General features: G+C 44.4%; 1 protein-coding gene across 4 annotated transcripts; it reads left to right on the top strand.

Moving 5' to 3' along the window:
- ZBTB2 (zinc finger and BTB domain containing 2) lies at positions 1-27,703 on the top strand. Of its 4 annotated transcripts, none has more exons than XM_069598725.1 (3): positions 1-365; positions 18,663-18,847; positions 24,926-27,703. In XM_069598725.1, the coding sequence occupies exons 2-3, from the start codon at positions 18,675-18,677 to the stop codon at positions 26,295-26,297; spliced, it is 1,545 nt and encodes a 514-aa protein (XP_069454826.1). In that variant the 5' UTR covers positions 1-365; positions 18,663-18,674; the 3' UTR covers positions 26,298-27,703. The 4 variants fall into 4 exon arrangements, with proteins under 4 accessions (XP_069454826.1, XP_069454828.1, XP_069454827.1 ...); XM_069598726.1 differs by lacking the exon at positions 1-365 and adding an exon at positions 741-910; XM_069598727.1 differs by lacking the exon at positions 18,663-18,847 and having other exon boundaries at positions 49-365.

Genomic DNA, 27,703 nt, shown 5'->3' with positions numbered 1-27,703 from the left:
AGTGCTGCAGGCGGCGGCGGCGGCGGCGGCGGCAGAGCAGCAGGAGGCGGAGGCGGGCGGGGGGAGGGGAGGCGGCTGGGGGGGGGCGGAGGGGGCTCTTGCCGCCACAGCTCTCTCGCCGCCTCTCCCCCCCGGCGGGAGCCGCTCTCAGCCTCTTTGCACTAGTCGCTCCGCTCTCTCGGTCATGTGACCTTAACGTAACCGGACAGGAAAAGCCCCGCCGCCGCCGCGCCGGAGACACCGACCGCGGCGGCAGCAGCAGCGAGAGGCAGAGGCGGCGGCGGCGGCGGGGAGCACGGCCAAGGCTGCCCAGCGGTGCCTCCTCCACACCGCCCCCCTCCCCGCCGCAGCAGCACCGGCGACAGGTAAGCGCGCACCGCCGCCGCCTCCCGGGGCCGGTGCCCACGTGCCGCCCCCACAGCCCAGGCTCCGGGAAGGCGGAGGGCGGGGGCCACCGGAGCGCGCAAACGGTTCCGGCAGCGGCGGTGGCAACAAAGAAGACGAATGACCCCCCACTCTCCAGTCCCGGGGCTTCGGGTGAAGGCAGGCGGAGGGCCCGGGCCACACGGGGACCCGGTTCTGGGAAGCGAGGGCGAGGGGGCGCCCCGCGGGGGGCGGGGGCGGCGGCGCCTGGCGCCGGGGCTCTGGCCGCCTGACAAAACCATCCCCCGGAGCCAGGCGGCGGCGAGTCGGCGGCGGCTCCATCCGGGGCTTTGCGGGAGGGGGAGGGGACGGAAGCCGAGAGGGCGGGCGGCGGAGCGGGGGAGGGAGGGAGGAAGGGGAGGGGGGCGATTCGCGTTCCGTTCCCCGTCGCCGGTCCCTCCCTTCCCGCCGCCACCGCGAAGCGCGTCCCGAACGGCGGCGGCCGGTGAGCGTCCCGCGCTGGAGCCCCGAGAGGCGGGCCCGTCAGGTGCGTAATCCTTCCGACGCCTCGCCGCCGCCTCCTGCTGCCGCCGCTGCCGCTGCTTCTTCAGCGGCAAGGCCGCGAGCTGCGGAAGTGGGTTTGGGGGAGGGGAGCGGGGAGGGAGGGGGAGGGGAGGGATCCGGTCCGACCGGAGCAGGCCCGGCCTCTCTGGCGCTTCTCCCAGCTGCAGCGGCTCCTACAGCTGCTGCCGCTACTGCTGCGGCTCCGCCTCCCCGCTCGCGGGCGGGGGCGCGCACGCGCGCTTCCGGCCTCTTCGGGTCTCGCGCTGTCTCCCGCTCTCGCGCGCGCTCTTCCCCTCGCCCTGTCTGGCCACCTCCCCGCCCCCGGCGCCGAGCTGTTGCGCCGGCCGGGGCGTTGCGCACGGCGTAGGCGTCGGCATTGTGTTAAACTCCGCGGGACTTGGGCGAGCGCGCGCGCGCACGCGGGACTGAGGGTGGCGGAGAGCGTGAGGCGCGGCCCGAGTGCGTCGCTCCTCCTCTCCCCTCCCCGCCCCTTTAGCTCCCTCGGGGCTGGGGGCGGGGCCTGAGTGCCCGGCGCCGCGGCCCTGCCGGGCCCCCCTCCGGTCCGGGCGGTCCCGCCCCGGCCCGGCCCCCGCCCCTTGAAGCGGGGCGGAGCGAGGCTGACGGGGCGGCCGTTGGGCCGCTCTGGGGCGGGCGGGGCAATGCGGGCCTCCTTGGGCGCTGCCCGGGGCCGCCCGCTGCGGCCTCTGCAGCCGGTGTGGGCTCGCTGAGCGGCGGCCTCGAGCTTCCGCTCCGCGGGCGATCTGCGCCTCGGATAAGACGAGACTCGCCCAGGGATGCGCTGTGGTTTCTTGGCTGCTTGGCCTTGGGCCGTGGGACCGGCCTCCGAGCCGCGCTCTCCGCAGATGTGGCCGTCACACCCGGATAGGACTCTGCGGAGGGGAGGTTGGGGCTCGGAGTCTGCTTCCCGGGGCCAGAGTCGTTTTCTCTGTGGCGAAACCCCCAAACCGTGAATTTTTAAACAAGGCTGAGAACTGGTAATGGCCGAAAATGCTCTAAGAAGCAATGTTGTTGTCACTTTTAGCTGGTAATGAATTAAGAGGGCAATGAAGAAGGCAAGGGCAGCAGAGCAGGCAAGAAAGTGACCGGGTGGAGTGAAAATGCAGTTATTGCTACGCCATTTACTGCACGAACTTCATCTGCTGAACTCCTAATTATGCCCTAGGGAAATAACCCAGACCCGTTGCTCCCCCCGCTGTCTGCAGTGTTCATTAGCTCTTCATCTTACAGCCCACTTAGAGTGTGACTCTCAAAAGTCTATTCATTTCCATAGGTTATTGTTTTAGTAAAGTAAAGCATTAAAAAGATCGGTGCCCTGGGGCTCAAACAGAACTCTGAGGTGCTCTGGATTTCCTTAAGTGGGCTGCCCAGTCCTCTCTAGGATGATCTCTGTTTTGACCCATTACCCTAATGGGTCACTGAAGTAGGGTGTAAATACCAACATCATTTTTAGTCTGAGGGGCTTGACATTTTAATAGAAAATCAGAAGTAAGTTTTAAACCCTCATTTCTCTGATTTATTACAAGCCAAATTTAATTGTTAAAGTATATTTTTATTTTGCATTCCAAGTAATCTTGTGTGTCCAGGGCGTTTTCAAACTGCTAAAAGTAATTTTAAAGACACTTATGACTAATACTGCATTCCTTTAAACTGGGCGTTTCTCACTTAATTTGTGGTTTGTAGAAGTTTATTTTCTAGCCAAAGAATTGACCTGCTATTGAAACCATCGCAAGATCTCAGAGTACAAGAAGTGGTATAACAGTGGTATTAGTGTCGAAAGCGCAAGCAGTCACCAGTGGAGTCCTGGTAGAGGGTGGCAGAGAAACCACCGCTAGAGCTTTGCTGCGCAGACCAGCTGCCTGCTTGCCAATTTTAAAGCTTTTCTTCAAAAAGGATGTAAATAAATTGTGCTCCCCAAACTCTTCAACTGGAATCCTCCAGCAGCAGAGAATAAACACTAGATGTATTATGTCACAGAATAAATCTGCCACCATGACCATTTCTTTTTTCTCTGATGATTAATATGAACTTTGCCCTATCCTCCAAAACCTGCACTTTTGTAATATAAGAATTTTATTTAAAAATATAAAATTGTATTTACCCCAGTCCTTCAAGAAGGTACATTGCCCTGTATAGGGAAATGGGCTTTCCCCATCTTTGGAATCATGGACCTAGAAGCAGGGCATGAAGGAAACAGCTAAGGCTGGGATACAGCCTTTGCTTGGGATCAGCTTTGCTGATGTTGGAGACTCTCCTGCCATTTCTTAACCTGTGTCTTGCTGCTTCACCCCTGGACCTACTCGCCTTTCTCTTGAGTAACTTTGAACCTTTGGACAAGTAGTGCCTTGCCACGCCATCACAGTTAGGGAGGAACTGCTGGTCAACTGGAGACTTTACCATAAGTTTCAAAATACACCTGACGAAGGGGCATTTGTTACTTTTCCTAATTCTGTGTGATCTTTGGGTCATAAAGCAAGGCCCTGAAACTCAAAAAGAGAATTGCAAATTGTATTTTCTCTGAAGAAAAAAATACTTTTTAACATTCTAACCATTAAATCAACACTTATTAACAACCTTTTTTAATGCTCAAGTAGGTTATAATTTTTATTAGCAAATTCAAGATAAATAATTAAATATTGCTTTGAATCCACAGTAAATAAGAGTCAGTGTTTTACAGTGCTAATATGCCCTTAACAGAGGAGTCATTAACCATAGAGAGAACACTTATGAGGAGTTGGCTGTCCAAGAAAGATGGTTAAGACCTTTTTCTTTTTGTTTTTTCTTTCTTTTTTCTTTCTTTTTTAGTGCAGAGGCCAAGTTTGAGACTTGTATTTTAGGCTCAAATACATAATCTTCTGCTCACATGCAGGTTAGTTTGCATCATGTGATAGTCACACATCAATAAAACTGTGCAGAAAGATAAGAATTTATAAAGCACATTACTGTATCTGGCCAAGTGCTGATCAAACAAATTTTATCCTTTACAAGACACTTCCGTGTACAGTTTCTTTAGTGTGCACTCCTGAGTTCTGCATGAAGCAAGGGTAAACATCAAAACTGTGAGAACAATATCAAAGTATACACACATTCTCCCTACACACCTCCTAGTCATTTAGATTCTCCAAGTCCCTAAAGTGATTCTGAACAGTGATTGTCTTAAAAGTGGTCTGCCATCCCCTGTGAATCCCCAGGATCTTTTCACTTTCCATGAGGTCAAAGCTATTTTCATATTGATACTAAGATGTTACTGGCCTTTGTCACTGTTGACAAAATGTGTCAACACTGGGGAGGTCTGCATAATTCAAATGAGCTGACATTTTCCAAATGACCAGTGGATGACATTGTCTTGAATGAGTAAAAGATTGATTCAAAGTGTAAGACACAGCAATGAATTTTACCATAGTAGAGCAAGAAAATTCCATTCATTGATATACTTTAAGATCCCACAGCTAACCTTTAAGAAACTACTGCTTGTCAAGTTTTGGTGTAATAGCAAAGAATAATATCCACAATTACCTGAAAAGGCTATTAAATGCTTCTTTTTTATTTTTAACTGCATATGTGGGTGAGACTAGATTTTCTTTAATACTCAACCAAAACAGACATAACAGAATAACTGGAGAAGCAGGGTAAATGCAGAATCCAATTGTCTGCTATCAGAGATTTGTAAAAATACAAAAAGATACCACTTCAAATTTTTTAAAAATGCCATTTCACTTTTTTTATTCTTTTGGAAAATATAATTTTTTTTCACAAAAATGTGTTATTTATATTAATGTACAATAGGCTTATTATTGCTATGTCTGATTGAATTAATATTTTTAAATTTCTCAGTTTTAATTTCTAATGTAAATATCAGTACTTATTTTCCATATAAACAAAAGCTCTTTGATGTACTCAGTAATTATAAAGAGTCTGAAGGTTCCTGATGCCAAAAATTTGAGAAACCATGAAATAAAATAGTGAAGTAAATTATTCCATTAAGACTGATCTAAAAATATATTTGGAGCTCCTTTCTGAGAAGGTATATATTCTGAACTATCCCTATAGGTGATTATATTTTCCTCAGATTTCCTCAGATCATGTATTCCTCAGATTATATTTCCTAGTCATGATAGAGCATATGAAAAAGAATGGCAATCTACTTTGGGATTACTAGAAGCAAATGAAATTAGGTTTTAAATTTTGCTGCATGGTCATATTAGGTTTCCTTAAAGTTGATTGTAGCATAATACCTTTAGAATTATCACTTTAATATCAACTCTTTATCAGCATAAATCTCTGACCTGCTTCTCTTTGACACCTAAACCATCCATGAACTGCCTCCTTCTGACCTTATACTCAAATTAAAAACTAATTTTAATGTTCACTTAAGCAAAATACAATTTTAAAGAAATATTTTACAAGTGTATTGCTATTCAAAGTCAAAATAAGTGCCATTGGTTAGTGTATGTCCCCTCTTTTTGTAATTTCTATGGTGGAGTATTAACTAAAGAAATGTTAAGAAAAATATGCCAGTCTGTCACCACAACTAAATAAGATACATTTCCTAGCCTTGAAATACAGTTTTAAAATATATTCAAATTCAAACAGCTAGCCTCATTCAAGTTTACTTTATAGGTCTTCAAATATTAATTATTAATAATGCTAATTGAAAAAGCTATTTTTTTCTTCCTGGTAAGTGGTCTAAACTACTTGAAAGAATCAATCTTACTTGTGGATAGTGCTTTTCTGTTACTGATGTGTCCTGTGCATTGCAATATTCATTTATGCTTCACTTAAATAAAATCAAAGACTTCAGAGGACCCTTTTAGTGCCTTGAAATGGGTAGTCTAAGTGATATTTAGTATCTTAGAAGGGCTGTTATCTTTAAAAAGTGAATCATCAATTCCCAAAAGCTGTTTTGGTCTCCTGTTCTTATACCAAAACTGAAGGAGTAACTTGAGTTATCAGAGTATAGTGTGATTCTATTCATCCCATTCAGCTATTCCTCCAAAAGATGAGTAACTTAAGGATCAGCTCACCATGTGTCTATGTGATGGCAGCTAAAAGTACTGGTCATCTAGGTAGTGTCCCATTTTCAGAGTGATTCAGTGATAAAAGGTGAAGGATTAAAGTGTTATTAATCTGTTTCAACATACTATCTCTTTTTTTTTTTTTTAGTTTTTTATTTTAATTTCAAAATCTTTAATTCTTACATGCGTTCCCAAACATGAACCCCCCCTCCCACCTCCCTCCCCATAACATCTCTGTGGGTCATCCCCATGCACCAGCCCCACGCATGCTGTCTCCTGCGTCAGACATAGACTGGCGATTCAATTCTTACATGATAGTATACATGTTAGAATGCCATTCTCCCAAATCATCCCACCCTCTCCCTCTCCCTCTGAGTCCAAAAGTCCATTATACACATCTGTGTCTTTTTTCCTGTCTTGCATACAGGGTCGTCATTGCCATCTTTCTAAATTCCATATATATGTGTTAGTATACTGAACATACTATCTCTTACAGTCTCCGAATTTACTTAAGGAAAAAACCACCTTGTACAAATATACATACATAAAGAAGACATTCTATGAAATCCCACTTTTAAGAATCGACTCCTTCTTTATCTCTAATTTTCTTTCATTCCTTTCCTCACAATTCTGATTTGGTAAGACAAATGATTTTTTGTTTGTTTGAGTTCCATTTATAGTGTTGAATGGGTGGGGGCTTTATTATACAGGTCTTCAGTTTTACGTCAGGTTGTTGGTCCTCTGTGACTGGGACTGATGGTGCTGTCACTCACCAGAGCCAGACATCCTGGGGTGAGAAAATCAAGTGGGCCTTAGGAAACATTACTACCAACAAAGCTAGTGAGGTATTTCAAATCCTAAAAGATATTATTGTTAAAGTGCTACACTCGATATGCCAGCCATTTTGGAAAACTCAACAATGGCCACAGGACTGGAAAAGATCAGTTTTCATTCCAATCCCAAAGAAGGGCAGTGCCAAAGACTGTTCAAACCACCATACAATTGCGTTCATTTCACATGCTAGGCAAGGTAATGCTCAAAATCCTTCAAGCTAGTCTTCAACAATATGTGAACCAAGAACTTCCAGATGTTCAAGCTGGATATAGAAAAGGAAGAGGAACCAGAGATCAAATTGCCAACATCCGTTGGATCATAGAAAAAGCAAAGGAATTTTTAAAAAGTCTGCTTCTTTGATTACACTAAAGCCTTTGTGTGGATCACAAGAAACTATGGAAAATTCTTGAAGAGATGGGAATACCAGACCACCTTACCTGCTTCCTGAGAAATCTGTACACAGGTCAAGAAGCAACAGTTAGAACTGGACATGGAACAATGGACTGGTTCAAAGTTCGAAAAGGAGTATGTCAAGGCTAGGTATTGCCACCCTGCCTATTTAACTTGTACGAAGAGTACATCATATGAAATGCCAGGCTGAGTGACTCATAAGCTGGAATCAAGATTGCCAGGAGAAATATCAATAACCTCATATATGCAGGTGACACCCCCCTAATGACAGAAAGTGAAGAGGAACTAAAGAGCCTCTTGATGAAACTGAAAGAGGAGAGTAAAAAAGCTGACTTAAAACTCAGCATTCAAAAAACTAAGATCATGATGTCCAGTCCCATCACTTCATGGCAAATAGATGGGGAAAGAGTGGAAATGATGACAGATTTTATTTTCTTAGGCTTCAGATTCATTGTAAACAATGACTGCAGCCATGAAATTAAAGACACTTCCTCCTTGGAAGAAAAGCTGTGACAAACCTAGACAGCACATTAAAAAGCAGAGACATCACTTTGCCGACAAAGGTATATAGTAGTCATGTATGGTTGTGAGAGTTAGACCATAAAGAAGGCTGAATACGGAAGAACTGATGCTTTCAAACTGTGGTGCTGGAGAACACTCTTGAGAATCCCTTGGACAGAAAGGAGATCAAACCAGTCAATTCTAAACGAAATCAACCCTGAATATTCATTGGGAAGACTGATGCTGAAGCTCCAATATTTTGGCCACTTGATGCCAAAATATTGGAGCTGACTCATTGGAAAAGACCCTGATATGGAAAAGATTGAGGGCAGGAGGAGAAGGGGGTGGCAGAGGATGAGATGTTAGATAGCATCACCGACTCACTGGACATGAGTTTGAGCAAACTCCAGGAGATAGTGAAGGATGGCGAAGCCTGGTGTGCTGCAGTTCATGGGGTGACAGAGTCGGACATGACTTAATGACTGAACAGCAATAGAGCAAGGTAGTATTGTGTAAAGAGTGTGGAATTTATTCCCAGAATACCAGGGTTCAGTGGACCCCGGTTAGTTTACAGTTTTAACGTCTTTGAACTATCATGTAGTGATTTAAGGATGTGACTTCTGGAGTCAGACACACCTGGCTTCTCCAAAGACTTTCTGACATAAATCAAGATTTTGGAGCTCCAGGCCAATATCAGTATATATGGAGAAGCCATCAAGTTCTCTGTGTCCTGACTGGAGTGTCTCACAGTATCTCAGTCCCAACATATCTGGACTAACATGTCTGGATGTAACCTCGTGATCGTCTCCCACAAAACTGGGTTTCTGCCCGTGTGTCCTCCACTGCAGAGAATCACATGCTGATTCTAGGGGTTGTCTAAGATACCTTGATCCCCCACACACACCCTCCTCCATTTAATCCACCAGTCAACCAGTTCTATTGATTTTTTTAATCTTCTGTGTTTTAAATTCTGTCCCTCTCCCTCTATCTTCATCACCACCATCCAATCTGTCATCTGTCTTCTAGACCACTGGAAGACCTCCACTCTCAACCACTTCTAACAGGTCTCCTCTTGCCCCCCACTGTGCCAACACCCCCCCCTACACACACACACACACACACACACACACACAATTTGGTTAGCCTTCTAGCTGCAGCCAGAATGATACGTACATCATAGGCAACTGGTCATGTCACCCTGCTTCAAGTCCCCTTTGGCAGCTCCTCTTGCTCTTAAGATACGGACCAGAATCCTTAACAAGACCAGGGTCTCCCACCTCGCCTGCCTCATTTCCTCTCTGGCTCTTTTCCCTTCAGTGACATTGACCTTTTTTCTTAGTTCCCCGGTTGCATCTTGTTCCCTCCTATCTTAAGGCGTTTGTAGATGTTGACCCCTCAGCCTGGGATACTCCATCTTTGCCCAGTTAACTCTTCTCATTCTTTCAGTTCAGTTCAGTTGCTCAGTCGTGTCCAACTTTTTGTGACCCCATGGACTGTAACCTGCCAGGCGTCCCTGTCCATCACCAACTCCCGGGGTCTACCCAAACTCATGTCCATTGAGTCGGTGATGGCATCCAACCATCTCATCCTTTGTCAACCCCTTCTCCTCCCACCCTCAATCTTTTCCAGCATCAAGGTCTTTTCAAATGAGTCAGCGCTTCACATCAGGTGACCAAAGTATTGGAGTTTCAGCTTCAACATCAGCCCTTCCAATGAACACTCAGGACTGTCTAGGTTGGTCATAACTTTCCTTCCAAGGAGTAAGCTTTTAATTTCATGGCTGCAGTCACCGTCTGCAGTGATTTTGGAGCCCCCAAAAATAAAGTCTGCCACTGTTTCCGCAGTTTCCCCATCTATTTGCCATGAAGTGATGGGACCGGTTGCCATGATCTTCATTTTCTGAATGTTGAGCTTTAAGCGAACTTTTTCACTCTCCTCTTTCACTTTCATCAAGAGGCTCTTTAGTTCTTCTTCACTTTCTGCCATAAGAGTGGTGTCATCTGCATTTCTGAGGTTATTGATATTTCTCCTGGCAATCCTGATTCCAGCTTGTGCTTCCTCCTGCCCAGCGTTTCTCATGATGTACTCTGCATATAAGTTAAATAAGCGGGGTGACAATATATAGCCTTGACGTACTCCTCTTCCTATTTGGAATCAGTCTGTTGTTACATGTCCAATTCTAACTGTTGCTTCCTGACCTGCATTCAGATTTCTCAAGAGGCAAGTCAGATGGTCTGGTATTTCCATTTCTTTCAGAACTTTCCACGGTTTATTGTGATCTACAGAGTCAAAGGCTTTGCCGTAGTCAATAAAGCATAAGTAGATGTTTTTATGGAATTCTCTTGCTTTATTCTATGATCCAGCAGATGGCAATTTGATCTCTGGCTCCTCTGCCTTTTCTAAAACCAGCTTGAACATCTGGAAGTTCATAGTTCACATATTGTTGAAGCCTGGCTTGGAGAATTTTGAGCATTACTTTACTAGCATTTGAGATGAGTGCAACTGTGCGATAGTTTGAGCATTCTTTGGCATTGCCTTTCTTCAGGATTGGAATGAAAACTGACCTTTTCCAGTCCTGTGGCCACTGCTGAGTTTTCCAAATTTTCTGGCATACTGAGTACAGCACTTTCACAGCATCAGCTTTTAGGATTTGAAAGAGCTCAACTGGAATTCCATCACCTCCACTAGCTTTGTTCATAGTGATGCTTCCTAAGGCCCACTTGACTTCAAATTCTAGGATGTCTGGCTCTAGGTGAGTGATCACACCATCGTGATTATCTGGGTCATTAAGATTTTTTGTACAATTCTTCTGTGTATTACCATTTCTGTCCTTTATTGTGCCCGTCTTTGCATGAAATGTTTCCTTGGTATCTCTAATTTTCTTGAAGAGATCTGTAGTCTTTCCCATTCTATTGTTTTCCTCTATTTCTTTGCACTGATCACTGAGGAAGGCTTTCTTATCTCTCCTTGCTATTCTTTGGAACTCTGCATTCAAATGCTTATATCTTTCCTTGTCTCCTTTGGTATTTGCTTCTCTTTTCACAGCTATTTGTAAGGACTCCTCAGACAGCCATTTTGCTGTTTTGCATTTCTTTTTCTTGGGGATGGTCTTGATCCCTGTCTCCTGTACAATGTCACGAACCTCTGTCCATAGTTCATCAGGCACTCTATCAGATCTAGTCCCTTAAACCTATTTCACTTCCACTGTATAATAGTAAGGGATTTGATTTAGGTCATACCTGAATGGTCTAGTGGTTTTCCCTACTTTCTTCAATTTAAGTCTGAATTTGGCAATAAGGAGTTCATGATCTGAGCCCCAGTCAGCTCCCAGTCCTGTTTTTGCTGACTGTATAGAGCTTCTCCATCGTGGGCTGCAAGGAATATAATCAGTCTGTTTTTGGTATTGACCATCTGGTGATGTCATGTGTAGAGTCTTCTCTTGAGTTGTTGGAAGAGGGTGTTTGTTCTTTATAGTCCAGATCTCACATCTGTACATGACTAGTCTAGTAGAAAAATGATAGCCTTGACTATATATCTTTTTTGGCAAAGTGATGTCTCTGCTTTTTAATTCACTGGGTTTAATACATCTAGCTCTGTCATGTCTTTTCTTCCAAGGAGCAAGTGTCTTTTAATTTCATGGCTGCAGTCACTGTCCACATGCTTTGATTATTAATCATTATAATTAGCAATGAAACAAATAAGAAGACAGTATCCTGTGGTATTGATCAAGATTAAATTATGTGTCTAAAGGGTTATTATAAACTATAAAGCACTGTTAAGAACATAATTACTAGCATGAAGAAACACGAGGTGACATTTTAAAATTGAAAATTTCTTCCAAAATGTAGCACATATTAAATTGATGAGAATTCTAAGTTAATCTAGGAAAAATAGAAATTGAACTTTTATCCCAATCATGCAACTAGTCAGGGGCCAACCTGTAATTGGAACTCAATGCTCTTCTTCTCTCTAAACATATAGTCATTTCTTTAATGAATACTGAACACCAGCCAGTATGCTTAGGCACATGAGATAAAACAATAAATGATAAGACTCAATGCCAACTTTCCAAAAGCATCAGGCCGGTTCACGGGTCCTCTGGAGGCAAAAAGACCCTTCAGTCTGGAAGGTCAGGGGAATTTTGCAGAGGACAAGTAGAGGTAGGGGAAGGGACAGGTCGTCAGTGGTGGGTCCCTCTGCAAGGGGCACGTTCTAAGGCCCAGTTCAGACTGGTCCCATCTCCTGACTATGAGAGTAGAAATCAGGTTGCTGAGCTGCTCAGCTTTGAGAGGGAGGCCTCTGAGCAATGAGGATTATGTACTGTTAGGAGCCCAAGAATGGCCTGGGCATTGAGGATCTTCTGGGCAAAGAAAACTGCAGCTCATCTCCCAGTTCATCCAGAATTCCCCAAGTGAGTAAAATACATCATTTTATCTCCCTTGTCATCAACAGACTCAAATGAAACTGGATTTGTGATAATGCACTTTTTTTGCGTATGTTCGATTTGTTGGATACAGTACCACTGTTCTTCCTCTAGAAGTATATTCTGTCATTACATCCACCTTTTTATGTAGAAAAGCCCTCCATTCCTAATAGGTATATGAATATTTGATATGTTTTCTTGCAAAATAGAGAGGGAACACACTCTGTCAGACCCCCAGTTTCAGGATTGGTTGGTTTGTTTTTAGTAGGTCTGGGCAGCCCAGAAGTCTGGAAACCAGTAGTTGAGATTAGCACTAGAGCATGGAATGCAGGGTGAGCAGTGGTGGGGTCATCTGGGGTCATGCAAGCCACGCTGAGGAATGTGGCTTTCATCCTGCAAGCCGCCGGGAGACTCGAGGATTTTCACCAGGACGGTAACATCAGATTTGCCCTGGGAGAGAGAGTTCTAGCTAACCTGTTCCGTGTGGATAAATGGGAGAGGCTGGAGCTGGAAATGGAGATGAGCAGGGAGGTAGAGTTAAGGCATGGGGTGGGATAAAGAGTTTTAATTGGCGGCATGTGGGTGTCTGACCGACATGGGTTCCTGCCCTGGTCAAGGGGTGGATGATGGCGCCATGCGCTGAGCTGTGGATACAGATGGAATAGGTTTGTGTCGATGGCTTTTATTGTCCTTTGGGGATTTGAGCTGATTTGCCTAGTCTGAATTTAGGGCTCATGCGGGACAGCCAAGTGGGAGTGGATTGAATCGCCACGGAGAGTCTGCACAGAAGCGGGCTGTGGACCAAAGGCAGAGGAGCATCTGCAAAAGAGGAACCTTGATGGGGGTTAAAATAGAATAAATAGCCAGAGGTGAGAGGAAAACCAGAGTGTGTTGTCCTGGAAGCAGGGCCTGAATATTTATGGAGCAGGAGGGAAGGATATTAAATGCCGCAGAGAGGTCGAATAAGCTGCTCTTGCATCGGGCTGGGGAAGAGGCCCTCGGTGACCTTGGTGGGCAGTGCAGGGCAGCAGGAGTGATGCGGTTGGGTGAGCAGTCGATGGTGGGAAGAGCAGATGTCCATTCCCACAAAGGAAGGGTAGTCTGGAGTGGAGCCAACCCGTGAAGATGTTCCGTCCTCAGCCTCCGCAGCATTGTGCAAGTAAAGGCTCAGGGAAACGATTATGAAGGGGGCCCCTGGGGCAAGAGCAGTACTGTCAGCCGGGCTGGGGTGGAGGGGGTGCCGAGTACCCCATCCTACCCCCTTTTCTCACGCTCATTCATACACGTAAGAGTCGGGGGGCGGGGTATGATTTCTCCCTGAGAAAGACGGGTTTTTTTGGTCTCTAAGATTTTAAAAAATTGATGCCATATGGGTTTTCCCCCCATGTGAATTATGAACATATGACACATTTTCTTTGTTTTTCCTCTTCTCAGAGATTCTAGACACATGTTCTTCCTTCTGTATTGGAAAAACACTTTCAGTTCTTTTTCTATTCTAGATGGTCCTAAATTGAGACCCTAAAATAACTAGTAGACCCTCTTTAAAAAGAAACATTTTGCAGTTTTATCATAGTTTTAATCTTATCATCTGAATAAGATACTTAACGTTTGTCTGTTGATGGAATGAGGTGGGGAGCCATTCATTTTGCTAAATTGAAGAGATGATATATATTCGTTAATGTAAAAACCCCAAACCTCAAAATCATCCTGTAAATTTATTGATAAATTTGGTGAAAATTTTATACGTCAAAAATTCTCTAAAACAGAATCAAAGTAAGAAAAATGCTATCATCAACATCCATGACAGAGGGCTCATTTCTTTATATACAATAGAGTTTTATAGATCGATAAGGAAAAAATAAAATAACCTGATAGACAATGGGCAAAACTTACAAAGAGAAATAAGAGAAAATAAAAAATATACTTCATCAAATTCATAGAAAGTAAAAAGTGATACTAGCAAAGAGTCTTTAAAAAGTGTTAATACCCACTGTTGGCTAGAATGTGGGGAAATGGGTAGAGTTGGGAGTGGATGAATGCTAGTGTGTATCCTTAATATTTGAATCTCTTACAGCAATGTTCACACTTTAAAGTAGCCAATAAAAATCTCCAATTAATTTTAAACTAACATACTTGTATGTAGTATGTTCCAACAAATCAGATGAATTCCAGTTTAAATCCCACTTCTTGTACTTATGGATTCTGTAATCTAGGCAAGCTACCTAACCTCTCTAAGCCTGTTTCCTCTTTCGTAAAATGTGGGTACTGTCTCTGTACTAAAGTGTTAGTTGATCAGTCGTGTCTAACTCTTTATGACCCCATGGACTATAGCCCACCAGGCTCCTCTGCCCGTGGAATTCTCCAGGCAAGAATACTGGAGTGGGTAAGCCATTCCCGTCTCCCGAGGATCTTCCCTACCCGGGGATTGAACCTGGGTCTCCTGGATTGCCGGCAGATTCTTTATTGTCTGAGTTACCAGTGGGTAGCAAGACCTCACATAGCTCAAGTTAGCGTGAAAATAAATGAACGGCATGAAGAGAATGGTTAATGGTGAACATTCCATAAACAATAACCTCTTGTTACCATCAAAAGGTAAATAGTAACTGCTTACTATACTTGTCAATGAAAGTGACACCCAAAGCTGCCTGAGCGTGGATGTGTTCATCATCAGAGTCAGGGGCCATGGTAAAGCAGCTCAGCCCAGTTTTCTCTAAAAGGTATGATACTTTTTGCAGAGAAGGGCAAGTTAGTGTTCTGGCACTTTTCAGAGAACAGCTTTGAAGACTAGTTTCTAGAGTTCTATCCTAGTCAGGTTAGAGTGTGTTTCTTCATCATCCCAGTTACTTTGCCCCCTGGCAGCATCTCTGGCTTTCATCATGAGCCCTAGGCCTTTTCTCTGTCTCTTCTTTCTCATCTTAGTGCTTTTGCCTTCTCTGACGTGTGCAGAAGACACTGGGGAACTAAGCTCCCTATCCACACCATCAGTGTTTATGTGCAGGGGAGGCTATCACACTCAGGAGCTACAGCCAAGCTGGGTGGCTCTCCTGCCTCTCCTACTTGGATCAAGCTCTTGATAGAAAACACAAAACTTGACATTTTGGAGTCTTGCTTTGTGGTCCGCATCAGTCTCTTAATTAAAGTGTCATTCCACTTTGCTCATTTATTTTAGGGCGCACTTGTCAGTTTCTGAATCTGCCAGATCATCTCTAGAACAGGAAGGAGGTTGGGGAGTTGAGCACCAGCTGAGCAAGAATCGAAGTTTCTGTTTTTGTCTTTAAGTTTATTGGTAACTCTTTGTCCACGGTCACTTTCCTGATTCTGAAGTTAAACATCGCAGTTTTATCTATTTTTAATCTAATTAATTAATGTGTGATGAGCTTTTCTCTTTCAACTTTTTGAGATAATTGTGGATTCACATGCAGTCGCAAAAAATAATATAGAGAGATCTCATGCACACTTTACCCAGTTTCCTCTAATGGAACAATCTTCAAAATTCCGCCCCCATTATAAGCAGGGTACTGACGTTGACACAGTTGAGCTGCAGAACATTTCTGTCTCCACACGGCTCCCTCCTGTTGCCCTTCTATAGCCAGACATCACTGGCCTCCTCTCCCCTCACCCCTCCACCCCTCACCTGTTCTCCATTTCTGTAATTTTCAAGAATGTTATGTAAATAGAATCATACAGTATGTAACCTTTAGGGACATAACTCACCCAGGTTGCTGCATATGTTTGTACTTCATTTCGTCTTAAGGCTGAGTAGTTTCCTGTGGTTTGGGCATACCACACTGTTTAACTGAAGGATATCTGGGTAGATTCTAGTTTTTGACTGAGGAATAAAGGTGCTGTGGATATCCAAGTACTGGTTTTCGTATGAACCTAAGTTTTCATTTCTCTGGGATAAATGTCCTTGGGTACAATTTCTGGATAGCATTATAGTTACATACTTAGATTTAAAAGAAATTGCTGTTTTCTGGAGTGGCTACACCATTTTACATCCTTAGCAGCAGTGGTGTGAGTAGTCCATTTCTCTGCATCCTTGCCAGCGTTTGCTTGTTGATATTTTGGCCACCCTGACAGGCATGTAGTGAATGTCACTATCGTTTTAGTCTGCTCTTCCCTAATCACTATTGAACATCTTTTCATGTGTTATTTTGCCATCTGTGTATCCTCTTAGGTGCGATGTCACTTCAAGTCTTTCTCCCATTTTCTAATTCAATTGTTTTTGTACTATTGAGTTTTGAGAATTCTTTATATATTCTTGATATTAGTCCTTTATCAAATTTTTTTCTCCTAGTCTGTGGCTTATCTTTTCATCCTCTTACCAGGGTCTTCTTCAGAACAAAAGATGTTAATTTTTCTTGTTGTTGTTATTTAGTTGTTAAGTTGTGTCCAACTCTTTTGGGACCCCATGTACTGTAGCCCACCAGGCTCCTCTGTCCATGGGGTTTCCCAGGCAAGGATACTGAAGTTAGTTGCCATTTCCTTCTCCAGGGGAACTTCCCGACCCAGGGATTATACTGAAGTTTTTTGTGTTGGCAGGCACTTTCTTTACTACTGAGCCCTCTGGGAAGCCCTTTTAATTTTTATGAAGTCCATTTTATCAGTTTATCCTTTTATAGGCTGTATGTTTGATGAATCCTAGAGCCTCTTTAGATTTCGTCCCATGTTTTTCCCCAAAAGTTATAGTTTGGTGTTTTCAGTCTGAAACTGTGATGCATTTTGAGTTATTTTTATGTAAGATATGAGACAGATTAAAATTCTTATTCTGTTTTCCTTTTGGTTTCTTTTTCTTCTCATCTATGGGAGTTCATTGGATCCCACAGCATTTTTGAAAATTGTTCTTTCTCCACTTAATTATTTTTGTGCCTTTGTCAAAAATCTACTGTACATGTTTCTGTGGGTCTACACTTGAGTTCTGTTCCACTGATCTGTGTGTTTATCCTGTCAGCGCCATGCAGCCTTGAATACTATAGCTCTGTAACACCTCTCAAAATTAGACTGATTCCTCCCACTTTATTCCTCTTTTTAAGAACTGTTTTAGCTATCCTAGTTTCTTTGCCTTTACATAAACATTTTAAAATACTCTCATCTGTATCTACAAAAAAAATCTTGCTGGTATTTTGAGAAGAATTATAGCAAAGCCATATATCAATATAGAAAACTGATTTGTGTTTTATCTTCCTAAACATGTCTACTTGTCTTGCTACAGCGTGTCTCTTCATTTATTTAGATCTTTGATTTCTTTCATCAGCATTTTCCAATTTTCAGTATGCAAATCCTATACGTTTTGTTAGATTAACATTTATGTATTTCATTTATTTGTAATTGTAAATGATTTGTTTCTAACAAGTAAATTTGTGTCCACATGTTCAGCATTAGTATATAGAATTACAATTGACTTATATGTTTATCTTGTATTCTGTGGCATGACGAAAGTCATTTAATAATTCCAGGTTTGGTAGATACTTTGGGATTTCCTATGTAAAAGTCATGTCATCTGCAAATAGGGACAATTTTATTTCTTCCTTTCCTGTCTGTAAGCCTTTTATTTCCTTGCTTGCTTTATTGTGCTGGCTAAAATGATTACATTGAATAGTATGCTGTATTGGATAGTGGGAACAGACATCCTTGCCTTGTCCTCAAGTGTAAGGAGAAAGCGTTTGCTCTTTCTCACCATTAACTATGTTATTAAGTATAATGTTGATGTATGTGTGCTGGGCTTTTATGAATGCTATTTGCCCATGGGAAGGAGCGGTTTCCTGATGCGATGCACTCGCTCCCCCAGAAGCAGTTCCCTTGATACAGTTAGATTGAGGCTACATGGTTTGCTGGAGTGAAGGAGGAATAATGAGCTTAGAATTTTCAAGATTCAGATTTAAATTTTGACTCCCCACCCCCACCCCTCACCATCTGACCAGATGGCCCTGGCTAACAGAACTACTTACCCTTCTCGAAGCCCATTTCCTCCTCCACAACTGACGGAGAAGAGCACCTGTCCTGTGTCCTCACCCTTGAGGAATAAGGCATGTGGGGGTTATTATAGCCCTGCCAAGGCTTCCCTGTCTACACAGCAGGAGCTGGAGTATTGCCCAAACTTACTGAGATCTTTCTGTCTTACTCTGCTCTGCCCTGACCAGCACCTTAATTTACTCATCTCTCTAGAAGGTTTGACAGCTTCTAATGGATCATTAGAATTTGCATTTGAAATCTTAAACTCAAAGACCAAAGACCCAGAAATGTTTGCTGTCTGGCAGGCTGACTGCTCAAGTCCGGTTCCTGGTTCCCACACTTAAACCATCTGTATAAACTCAGGCAAAGCATGCAGTCCCCGAATTCCCCATCAGTTTCATCATCTGTAAGATGGGAAAAATGATGGAACTACTTGCCAGGGCTGTTGTGAAGACTGAATTTATATCACGTTTCTAGCAGTGCCTGACCTATTAGCCGTGATCATTACTGTTGGTGACTATAAGGACACATACTGATTTGTGAACCACCTTTCTTAAAAAAAAAAATTGTTTGCCTTGCAGATTTTTTAAAAAATGGATTTGGCCAACCATGGACTTATTCTCCTGCAACAGTTAAACGCTCAGCGAGAGTTTGGTTTCCTGTGTGACTGCACGGTTGCCATCGGCGATGTGTACTTCAAGGCACACAAATCAGTTCTTGCTTCATTCTCCAATTACTTTAAGATGTTGTTTGTCCATCAGACCAGGTAACTAACGTGGTTGATAATAATCTAATGAATGTAGCCTCTGACCTTCCACGGCCCTCTTTCCCACTGAACCTGCTCTTTGCCCTCATCAGGACCATGGTTCTCATGACCTCTCCCTAGGCTCCTAGTCCCTCGTGACCTCACCTGCCCCAGGGAGCCCCTCCACCTCCAAACAGCCTCACCGGGGCTCCCCCTCCCCCCCGCCCCCCGCCCAGTCCAGATCGCAGCCTGGGGTCCACTAACAAGGCAGCTTCCTCCTCCAGTCCTGCCCCGAGTCTCCCCTTCCCCCTCCCCACAACTGGACTTTGAGTATTTATCTTTAGTCTCCTAATGAGAAGCTTGGCAGCATGAATTCCCATCGTGTCCTTCTTTTCTCCCCTAAAATGACTCCGTCTCCTCATTTTTTTCCTCCCCGTCTGTTCTGTCTTGGAGAAAAGACCCCCTGGTTTCTAAGGAAGACAATGCTCCTGCTGCCCTCGTGTTCCCAGGTTCGCCGTAGTTTCTCTTCTGCATTTTTCATTTTTAACTGGTGCCCTCCCCGGCATCCCCGAGTCTGTGAAGGCTCAGCACTTCGGCGACACCGCTGTCACCTGCCTGGTGGCGCTGCTTCTCCTTGTTGCCTGGTGACAGTTCTTCAGAGGGCGGTCTGTGGCCTCACTTCCCCACTCCTCATCCTGCACTCTTTGTCTACACGGGGACTGCCGTTTCCACCCCATCGCCCCACAGACCTCATTACTCCCAAGGTCACCTCTTCTTCAGAACCCCGCTGTCCTCCCAGTCACTGCTGCCCGTGTCCTCTGCAGCATTTGCGCCTGTTTCCTTCCTTCTTCAGGGTTGTCGTCTGCATTTTGATGACTCTGAATCCCCTTGTTCTTCTGCCTTCTCCACAGGCGCCTCCTGCAGTTTTGGTGAGTTGAGTCTCCTCGCTGCTTTCTCTCTGCCTCTCCTGACGGGTGCTCCTCTTTTCCTGGACCTTGCCTCTACTGGAAACCAGTTCACAGCCCTGGCCTTGCTCTTTCTCTGTCTCCAGAACTCTTTTATTTCCCAAGGCCCCAGGCTGTCTGCTGGACCTCTAGAATTGAATATCCTCTTTTATCTCATTTTGCATGACTACAGCTGAATTAAGTCTGCCCAGAAGTGCCTCTGGCTTCTCTATTTTATTTTTTCATCTTCAAGTAACCCATACTTAAAATCTCTCTAAAACTGCCCCCAAATCATGTTTTCTTCACAGTTACCTTTCACATTCGTTTTTTCCTTCTGTTCTCACTTCCATTTCCTAATCATTTTTCATATTACTATCAGATTAATATTCCTAAGCACTGCTTTGATTGGCGTGTGCCTTTGTTCCAAAACCTATCAGACTGTGTTATTCTTTTGATTGGAAATCTAGAGGACACTCATCACACATCAAAGTAGCACACAGATTCTTCTTTCTGTCTTTCAAGGCCCAGCAGGCAGGGAGCCTGACCTCCTTCCAGCCAGTTTCTGAAGGCACCCCCTCAGGACACTCCATCCCCCACTTTGACCACACTTTGTTGGCCTTGCGCCCACTCCCTGAGCCATAGTCCGCAGCCGTAGGTCATCTCCATCACCCCCACCCCCACCCCTCCAACAATCAAGTGAGCTGAAACGATCCAGGCAATCGGTCTTTTCCGCTCTTACATCTCAGAGCACTTTATTCATGCCATCCTGTAAGAGCAGCATATTTTCCCTTTGTTGTTACTTTTGTGCTTGCCTACCTTCCGATTGTAAGATGCTGGAGGACATTCTGCAAAAGTTTTGAAAGTCACAGCCTATAGTTCACGGATTTGTGTATAATAGCCACTTGATAGATGTCTAGAGGAGCAGAATGGGTGGTTAATAGGATTAATGGCAGTGGATGTTGCTTTATCTTTCGACCCTAAGGATGCCCCCTGTTCCTTTATTGCTAATGGATACCGGAAGTCTCAACACAGTGAATTAAACTGTCTTGCCAAGGGGCCGGTTTTCTTTTTGAGGAATAAAAGAATACAGTGTAATGATTTTTAAATAGATGCAGGAAACTGACTGTAAGTGTAGTTACTCAGTAACTAAGTCGTACTTGACTCTTTGTGATCCCAAGGAAGTGCAAGTGTGGAGCAGTGAGCAAATACCATTCTAGCAAAGGAGTGTGGTATCAGTGCAGAGAGGAGCCCCAAGTTTAAGCAACAGTGTGTTATTGCCCCGGAGCTGGCATGTACTGTTTGGGAAGGGAGAATGCTTAGGCAAAGACCGGAGCCCTGCTTTTAACTGCTGACTACTGTAGAGATGCTGCAGTTGAAGCTCCAATACTTTGGCTACTTGATACAAAGAACCGACTCATTGGAAAAGACCCTGATGTTGGAAAGATTGAAAGCAGGAGGAGAAGAGGGTGACAGAGAATGAGATGGTTAGATAGCATCACTGACCCAATAGACATGAATTTGTGCAAACTCTGGAAGATTCTGGAAGACAGGGGAGCCTGGGGTGCTGCAGTCCATGGGGTCACAAAAAGTCGGACGTGACTTAGCAACTGAACAACAGCAGCAACTGTAGGGGAGACCAAGAATAGTTTTTCACACTGAGAGAGTGTTTTATGTCTGCAGTTACCACTAGATGTCTCTGTTTTATGGATGCTTCCTAAGTATAACTTCGGATAGTTTCTCACATTACTTTTTTTAAAACATTATTTTTAAATCCTTATTTTCAAAATCTTTTAAGCCCATCCTTTACTTAAAGGGTCTAGTGAAGGGAAGATTAAAAATGTAAATGACTGTGAAAGTTTTTAGGAAGGGCTTGTAGCTTGTGCAAAAACTATTTTTCCTCTATAAAAGTGTTAACGCCCAACATACAGCTACAAACCAAACCACTTACGTGTAAGTATATTGTAGACAGCTGTTTCCTTCCCCAAAGCCTGGGACGTGACCAGAGTGGCCTCGAGCAAGCTGAGCAATTGACAGGAGGTCTGGCTGCCTGGGAGGGATAGCCATGGAGGACACTGATGGCCGGAATGTGACATAGGAGCTTTTTAAAATGACTTTTTAAATGTCTTGAGTGTGTCTGTGTGCTTCTGCTTTAAGAAAAAAAAAGATGAAGATGAACAAATCAAGATAAATTGGTGTCTGGCAACCTCCCCGGGCCCTGGGTGCTGACCACAAACCCCAGGGCCCCACTGCTCTCTGCCTGGGGCTCCTCACCTGTCCCCCGGGCCCCAGAGTTTTTCCTGCCTGTAAGCCTGGCTGAAGTGTGGATGGGGCCTCCCCAACCCCATCCCTTCTTTGCCCTCAGAAATTGCACAAAGTTCCTTAAAATTTGAGAGGCTTACTATCCAGTCACCTCCATTCACAGTCAATAGACAGAGGACAACTCAATTTATACAATAACCAATAAGGGGAAATAATAAAATTTACAACAGAGTTTTTCTGGAAAGGGACCCCGCCAGGGATTTACCTTTCATGGAGGCTGAAAAATCTAGCCAGGCTTGGGATTTCCACCCTTCCTCTTTCTTTGCCGTGGAGGCAGGGGGACTCACCATCCTTCCTCCTGATTGAAGGAACATTCCATCCCCACAGACGGTAACGTTCCCCAGTGTCTGGGCTCCCCGATAGAGAATTCTGACCCGGGAGGTATGGGTTCAAGCCTGGGACAGGAAGATCCCCTGGAAGAGGAAATGGCAACCCACTCCAGTATTCTTGCCTGGAGAATCCCATGGACAGAGGATCCCAGCGGGCTACAGTCCATGGGGTCACTAAGAGTCGGACACGACTGAGCAACTTAACACACAAGTCCCCAATGAACAAAAGGCCCTCTTTAGGCTCCTGGGGTGATTTGCGTCTTTCAAGGCCTGTGGCTTCCCATTCTCTAGCCTCTGCCTGGCCCTGGAAAGATTCCCCGCTAGTTTAGTCTTCAATCCAGAGTTGACTGTTTACACTATGAAAGTTTTCTTCACCACACCAAATCCTTGGAGCTTTATTTTGAATATTGAATTTTCCTAGGGCATCTCAATATGTTTGACTATGCGCAGAATATTGTTGGCATTTACCTTGGCTTAAAGGAAAGGGCCACCTGTATTGGCATTCCTATTTAAAGGAATATAAATAATTGAAAGGACTATTAAAAAAAGTCTGTAAATAAAGACATGAATGATATGTGTGTCTTAAAAACAGTCACAAAAACTCTCCCTTTCTGTTGTCAAAGGGGTACTAGTTTTTATGCTTGATCTTTGCTTATAAAGAATATATTCTATAAAGCCTTCCATACTTTATAGTCAGACATTTTACACATGATTATTTGTATGCAGGCATCTTGAAATTTACACACATTGATGGTAATACAGTAATTATTCAAGTATATTTTATCACAAAGCTTTAAAAGCCATTTAATAGTCACTTGCCTCCCCCCTTTTTTTTTAACAGAATAAAATACTAAATTTAGAAGAGCAGATTATACTATTTTAGCATATTGGAAAATACCTAAGATAAATAGCTAAAGGTCTCCAAAAGAGTCATAATAGTAATAAGTGGTATAATGAAAAATGATTATAAATTCTAAAAGCATTCAAGGTAAAAGTCTTTGTGGTTGAAAAATGCATTGTCAGAATATATTCACTCAGTGAGTGACAGCACTTACACCTCACATAGGTCTTTATCGCATTGATTTATGGTGATATATCGGGTTTTGTTTATTTACTGACGATTTAGGGAGGGTTCTTGGGAGCTTTTTGTTATTACTGCTTGAATCTATACTCTGTTTCTAGGATGATGCAAACACTGAAGTCTGCAAGTTAGACCGTCAGTTTTGCCACAGCTTCTTTTGGTACCCTATATAAGCCACTGAACCTTGGGGAATCTCGGTTTCCATGTCAGTGATCATTCCAGATCTGCCTCTTCTACACAGGATTGTTTTAATGGTCCAAAGAATCTTGGTGTCTTGGCTTCGAAGTTAGACTCAAATTTAAGTCCCACCACTTACTAACACTGATACTGAGCAAGGTATAAATCCTTTTGAGCCTCAACTCCTTATCTGTAAAGTGTGAATTGTTGTTGTTGAGTTACTCAGTCATGTCCGACTCTTTGAGACCTGGTGGAGCCCACCAGGCTCCTCTGTCCATGGGATTTCCCAGGCAAGAATACTGGAGTGGGTTGCCATTTCCTTCTCCAGAGGATCTTCCTCACCCAGGGACTGAAGCTGAGTCTCCTGCATTGGCAGGCGGATTCTTTCCCACTGTGCCACTTGGCAAGCTCCAAAATGCAAATTAATGGCAATTCAATGAGAAAATGCCTATAAATCCCAGCTGCAGTTCCAATGATGGGGATGATTATATTTGATAAACAAGTGAATTGTCCCATAGCTGCTTTTCATGCGATCCAGTGATACTGAGATGGTGATCAGACTCCACTGGAGCTGGAATGTGGCTCACCTTCCTGGTTCTTCCAGGTCCTCTGCTCTCTGCCCTTCGTGCTGGAGAGAGCAGAGGGGTTCAGAGCAGGGACAGGAGATTTAGTTTTTCTTACTTTTGTGGTCTTGTTCTTAGGCACCAGCCTAACTCCCCTACGTTATGTTGTGTGACTCTTAACTTAAAAGATCTGTTGAGCTCCAGGTGGCATTGAATCAATATAAAGTCCTAGACATTTAGCTGAAAGATATGCACATCAGGGATTCTTAACCATTTACTGGGTCATGAGCCACTCAGCAATGGATCCTCTCCATAAAACTCAAAGTTGTTTATAAATGATATAATTTTACATAGGTTACTAGGAGAAAGACTACTTCAAGAGTCTATGAGTTAAGATACCATATTTCTTTAACATGAATGACCCTTTCTTGGTCCTTTAAAATATCTTTATTATATTCCTGTCTGTTCTGTTAAGGAGCCTATTAAGTTTTAGAATTAAATTGCTTAGGTTCCCGTTGAACACCCTCTTGAGTGTTCCACTTCATGAAGCTCACAGTAAGATATGGGAGATGGGTCTTGTTTCATTTGCCTCCGAAAGAGCCCTCCTGGTTTTTCCCTCGGGTTTTATGGAATCCCTTGAGTCACTGCCGACGTCCACTGACAGCCTGTTCTCTTGTCTCTTCCAGTGAGTGTGTCCGCTTGAAGCCCTCTGACATCCAGCCGGACATCTTCAGCTATCTCCTGCACCTCATGTACACAGGGAAGATGGCGCCGCAGCTGATCGACCCGGTGCGGCTGGAGCAGGGCATCAAGTTCCTGCACGCTTACCCGCTGATCCAGGAGGCCAGCCTGGCCAGCCAAGGAGCCTTTTCTCATCCCGACCAAGTTTTCCCACTGGCGTCATCCTTGTATGGCATTCAGATCGCAGATCACCAGCTAAGACAAGCCACCAAGATCGCCTCGGCGCCTGAGAAACTTGCCCGGGAGCCGCGGCCGCAGGCAACCCGGATGAGCCAGGAGCAGGGGCCCGAGGCCTCCCAGCTCTCCCAGCTGCCCTCCAACCTGAGCCAGGTGAACCGGACACACATGACCCCCTCAGACCCGCTACAGACCTCGCTATCGCCTGACCTCGTCTCCACACCTGTTCCTCCCCCACCCCCCGGGGAGGAGACCAACCTGGAAGCCTCCTCGTCGGACGAGCAGCCCGCGCCCCTCACCATCGCCCATGTTAAGCCGAGCATCATGAAGAGGAACGGCAGCTTCCCCAAGTACTACGCCTGCCACCTGTGCGGGCGGCGCTTCACGCTGCGGAGCAGCCTGCGGGAGCACCTCCAGATTCACACGGGGGTCCCTTTCACGGCCAGCCAACCTGGCGAGAGCCGCGTGCCCCTGTCCTTGTGCAGCAACGCGGCGGACCTCGGCAAGGATGCCATGGAAGTGCCAGAGGCGGGCATCATCAGTGACAGTGAGCTCCAGCACATCTCAGACTCGCCCATCATCGATGGGCAGCCACACTCGGAGACGCCGCCGCCCTCGGACATCGCGGACATTGACAACCTGGAGCAGGCGGACCAGGAGCGGGAAGTCAAGCGGCGCAAGTACGAGTGCACCATTTGCGGCCGCAAGTTCATCCAGAAAAGCCACTGGCGGGAGCACATGTACATCCACACCGGGAAGCCTTTCAAATGCAGCACATGCGACAAGAGCTTCTGCAGGGCCAATCAGGCAGCCCGCCACGTGTGCCTCAACCAGAGCATCGACACCTACACCATGGTGGACAAACAGACTCTGGAGCTCTGCACCTTTGAGGAAGGCAGCCAGATGGACAACATGTTGGTACAGACGAACAAACCCTACAAATGCAACTTGTGTGACAAAACGTTCTCCACTCCCAACGAAGTGGTTAAACATTCATGCCAAAACCAGAACTCAGACGTGTTCGCCCTGGAGGAGGGGCGATCCATTCTCCTGGGCAGTGGGGACTCGGAAGTGACGGAACCGGACCACCCGGTGTTAGCTTCCATCAAAAAGGAACAGGAAACAGTGTTGTTAGACTGAATGTTACTTATCTTTTTAAAAACTGTCATTTTTACAAAGACTCTCTTCCTTCCCTTCCCCCAATTCAGAACTCTTGTTCTCCATGGCATGATACAGAAAGGTCCCGGCCCCATTCCCCCCACCCCTCCTGCCCTGTCCCTAGCCCCTCCTCTTAAAGGTTCTGTGCATTATAAACCTGGAACATATTTCTTTAATTCAGGGGATATTGGAAAGATAATGGTCAGTAGTACTTATAAGCTCATAGACTTGGAGACGTTTTACATGATTTAAAAACCTACTTGGAACTAATGAAGGGTATATAACATAACAAAACAACTCCAATGCAAGTTGGCAAGCTAAAATTATGACTTTCCCTGGGTAATAAGTCTCCCTTCTCGGAAAGACAATGTCTGAAAAATACAGCATGCTTCTTAGAGATACAGTGGGGCTCTGTAACTATGCAAAATCTAGAGGTGTGGGGAAACTTCAAACCCAAGAAAACATTCTTAGTAGTTATCCTCCAGGTGTCTTATTTCAGAATGCATCCTTTGAGATTATGTCCGGTTAGGAAAAATCATTAGTTGAGAAATCTACTTGAACAAAACACAAAAGAGATAAAGTAATAATGTGATGGCAATCTTAATTTTTGGATAAAACATGACAAGCTGTGGGTCTGTGTGTTTGGAAGAGAAAATGTGTGGATACTTGCTGTAAACAGGTGAATTAATGCACATGCCTTATCTAATTGCTGGCTTTTTTCAAAGCTGAATAACAACAAAATATGTGTTTCAGTTTCCAACAAATTTGTTGGTTGTTTTAAAAATCAGACTTGAAAGTACCATTCTATAGACTGTCTTTCTGAATAGAAAACAACATGCCATTCTAGCAGTTGCCAATGGTAAATCTGGTTTTAGCACCAGTCAACTGCTTTTAAATCAGTGTGAGTATGCAGGGGTGGGGGAAAGATACAAGAATATGCATCTTACAGGGAAAGTTGTGAGCAAATGTACGAACTTTAATGACTTTAAATGTTAATGCTGATAGTTTACTGGCAACATTTATTGAAGCATCAAAAATGGCAGAGAAAAATCAGGACAAAAAATTGCTGTTTGGGAAAAAATTGTGATGTTTAGTCTCCCATTTCTTAAAAAAAAAAAAACAATACCTGAAATTTCCTCCATTGGCCTGAGAGCAGTAAAAGTTGTCCATTAATCTTCCTTTAGGCCAATAACAGAATGGTCTCACAGGATAAAACAGGAGCCAGAAATAAGGACCGAAGGGGAAAGGGAAGAACAGTTAATAACTGTGCTGTACGTGTATGTTAAAAACTGAATATCCCGTCATCCTACTTCATGTATAGTTGACTTCTAAGATTTGTAAAGTTTTTATACATACTTTCATTGAATAAACATTTGATTAAATGGGTA

This window comes from Ovis canadensis, chromosome 8, assembly GCF_042477335.2.
Source record: "Ovis canadensis isolate MfBH-ARS-UI-01 breed Bighorn chromosome 8, ARS-UI_OviCan_v2, whole genome shotgun sequence".
Classification (NCBI taxonomy): Eukaryota; Metazoa; Chordata; class Mammalia; order Artiodactyla; family Bovidae; genus Ovis; species Ovis canadensis.
Note: the sequence above shows the minus strand (reverse complement) of the source record. Positions and strands in the feature narration are given on the sequence as shown.

Excerpts from the sequence above, each read along its gene's own strand:
- ZBTB2 (XM_069598725.1), top strand. The coding sequence starts at position 18,675 with ATGGATTTGGCCAACCATGGACTTATTCTCCTGCAACAGTTAAACGCT. Across the intron at positions 18,848-24,925 it reads TTGTTTGTCCATCAGACCAG|TGAGTGTGTCCGCTTGAAGC; the intron begins GTAACTAACGTG and ends TGTCTCTTCCAG.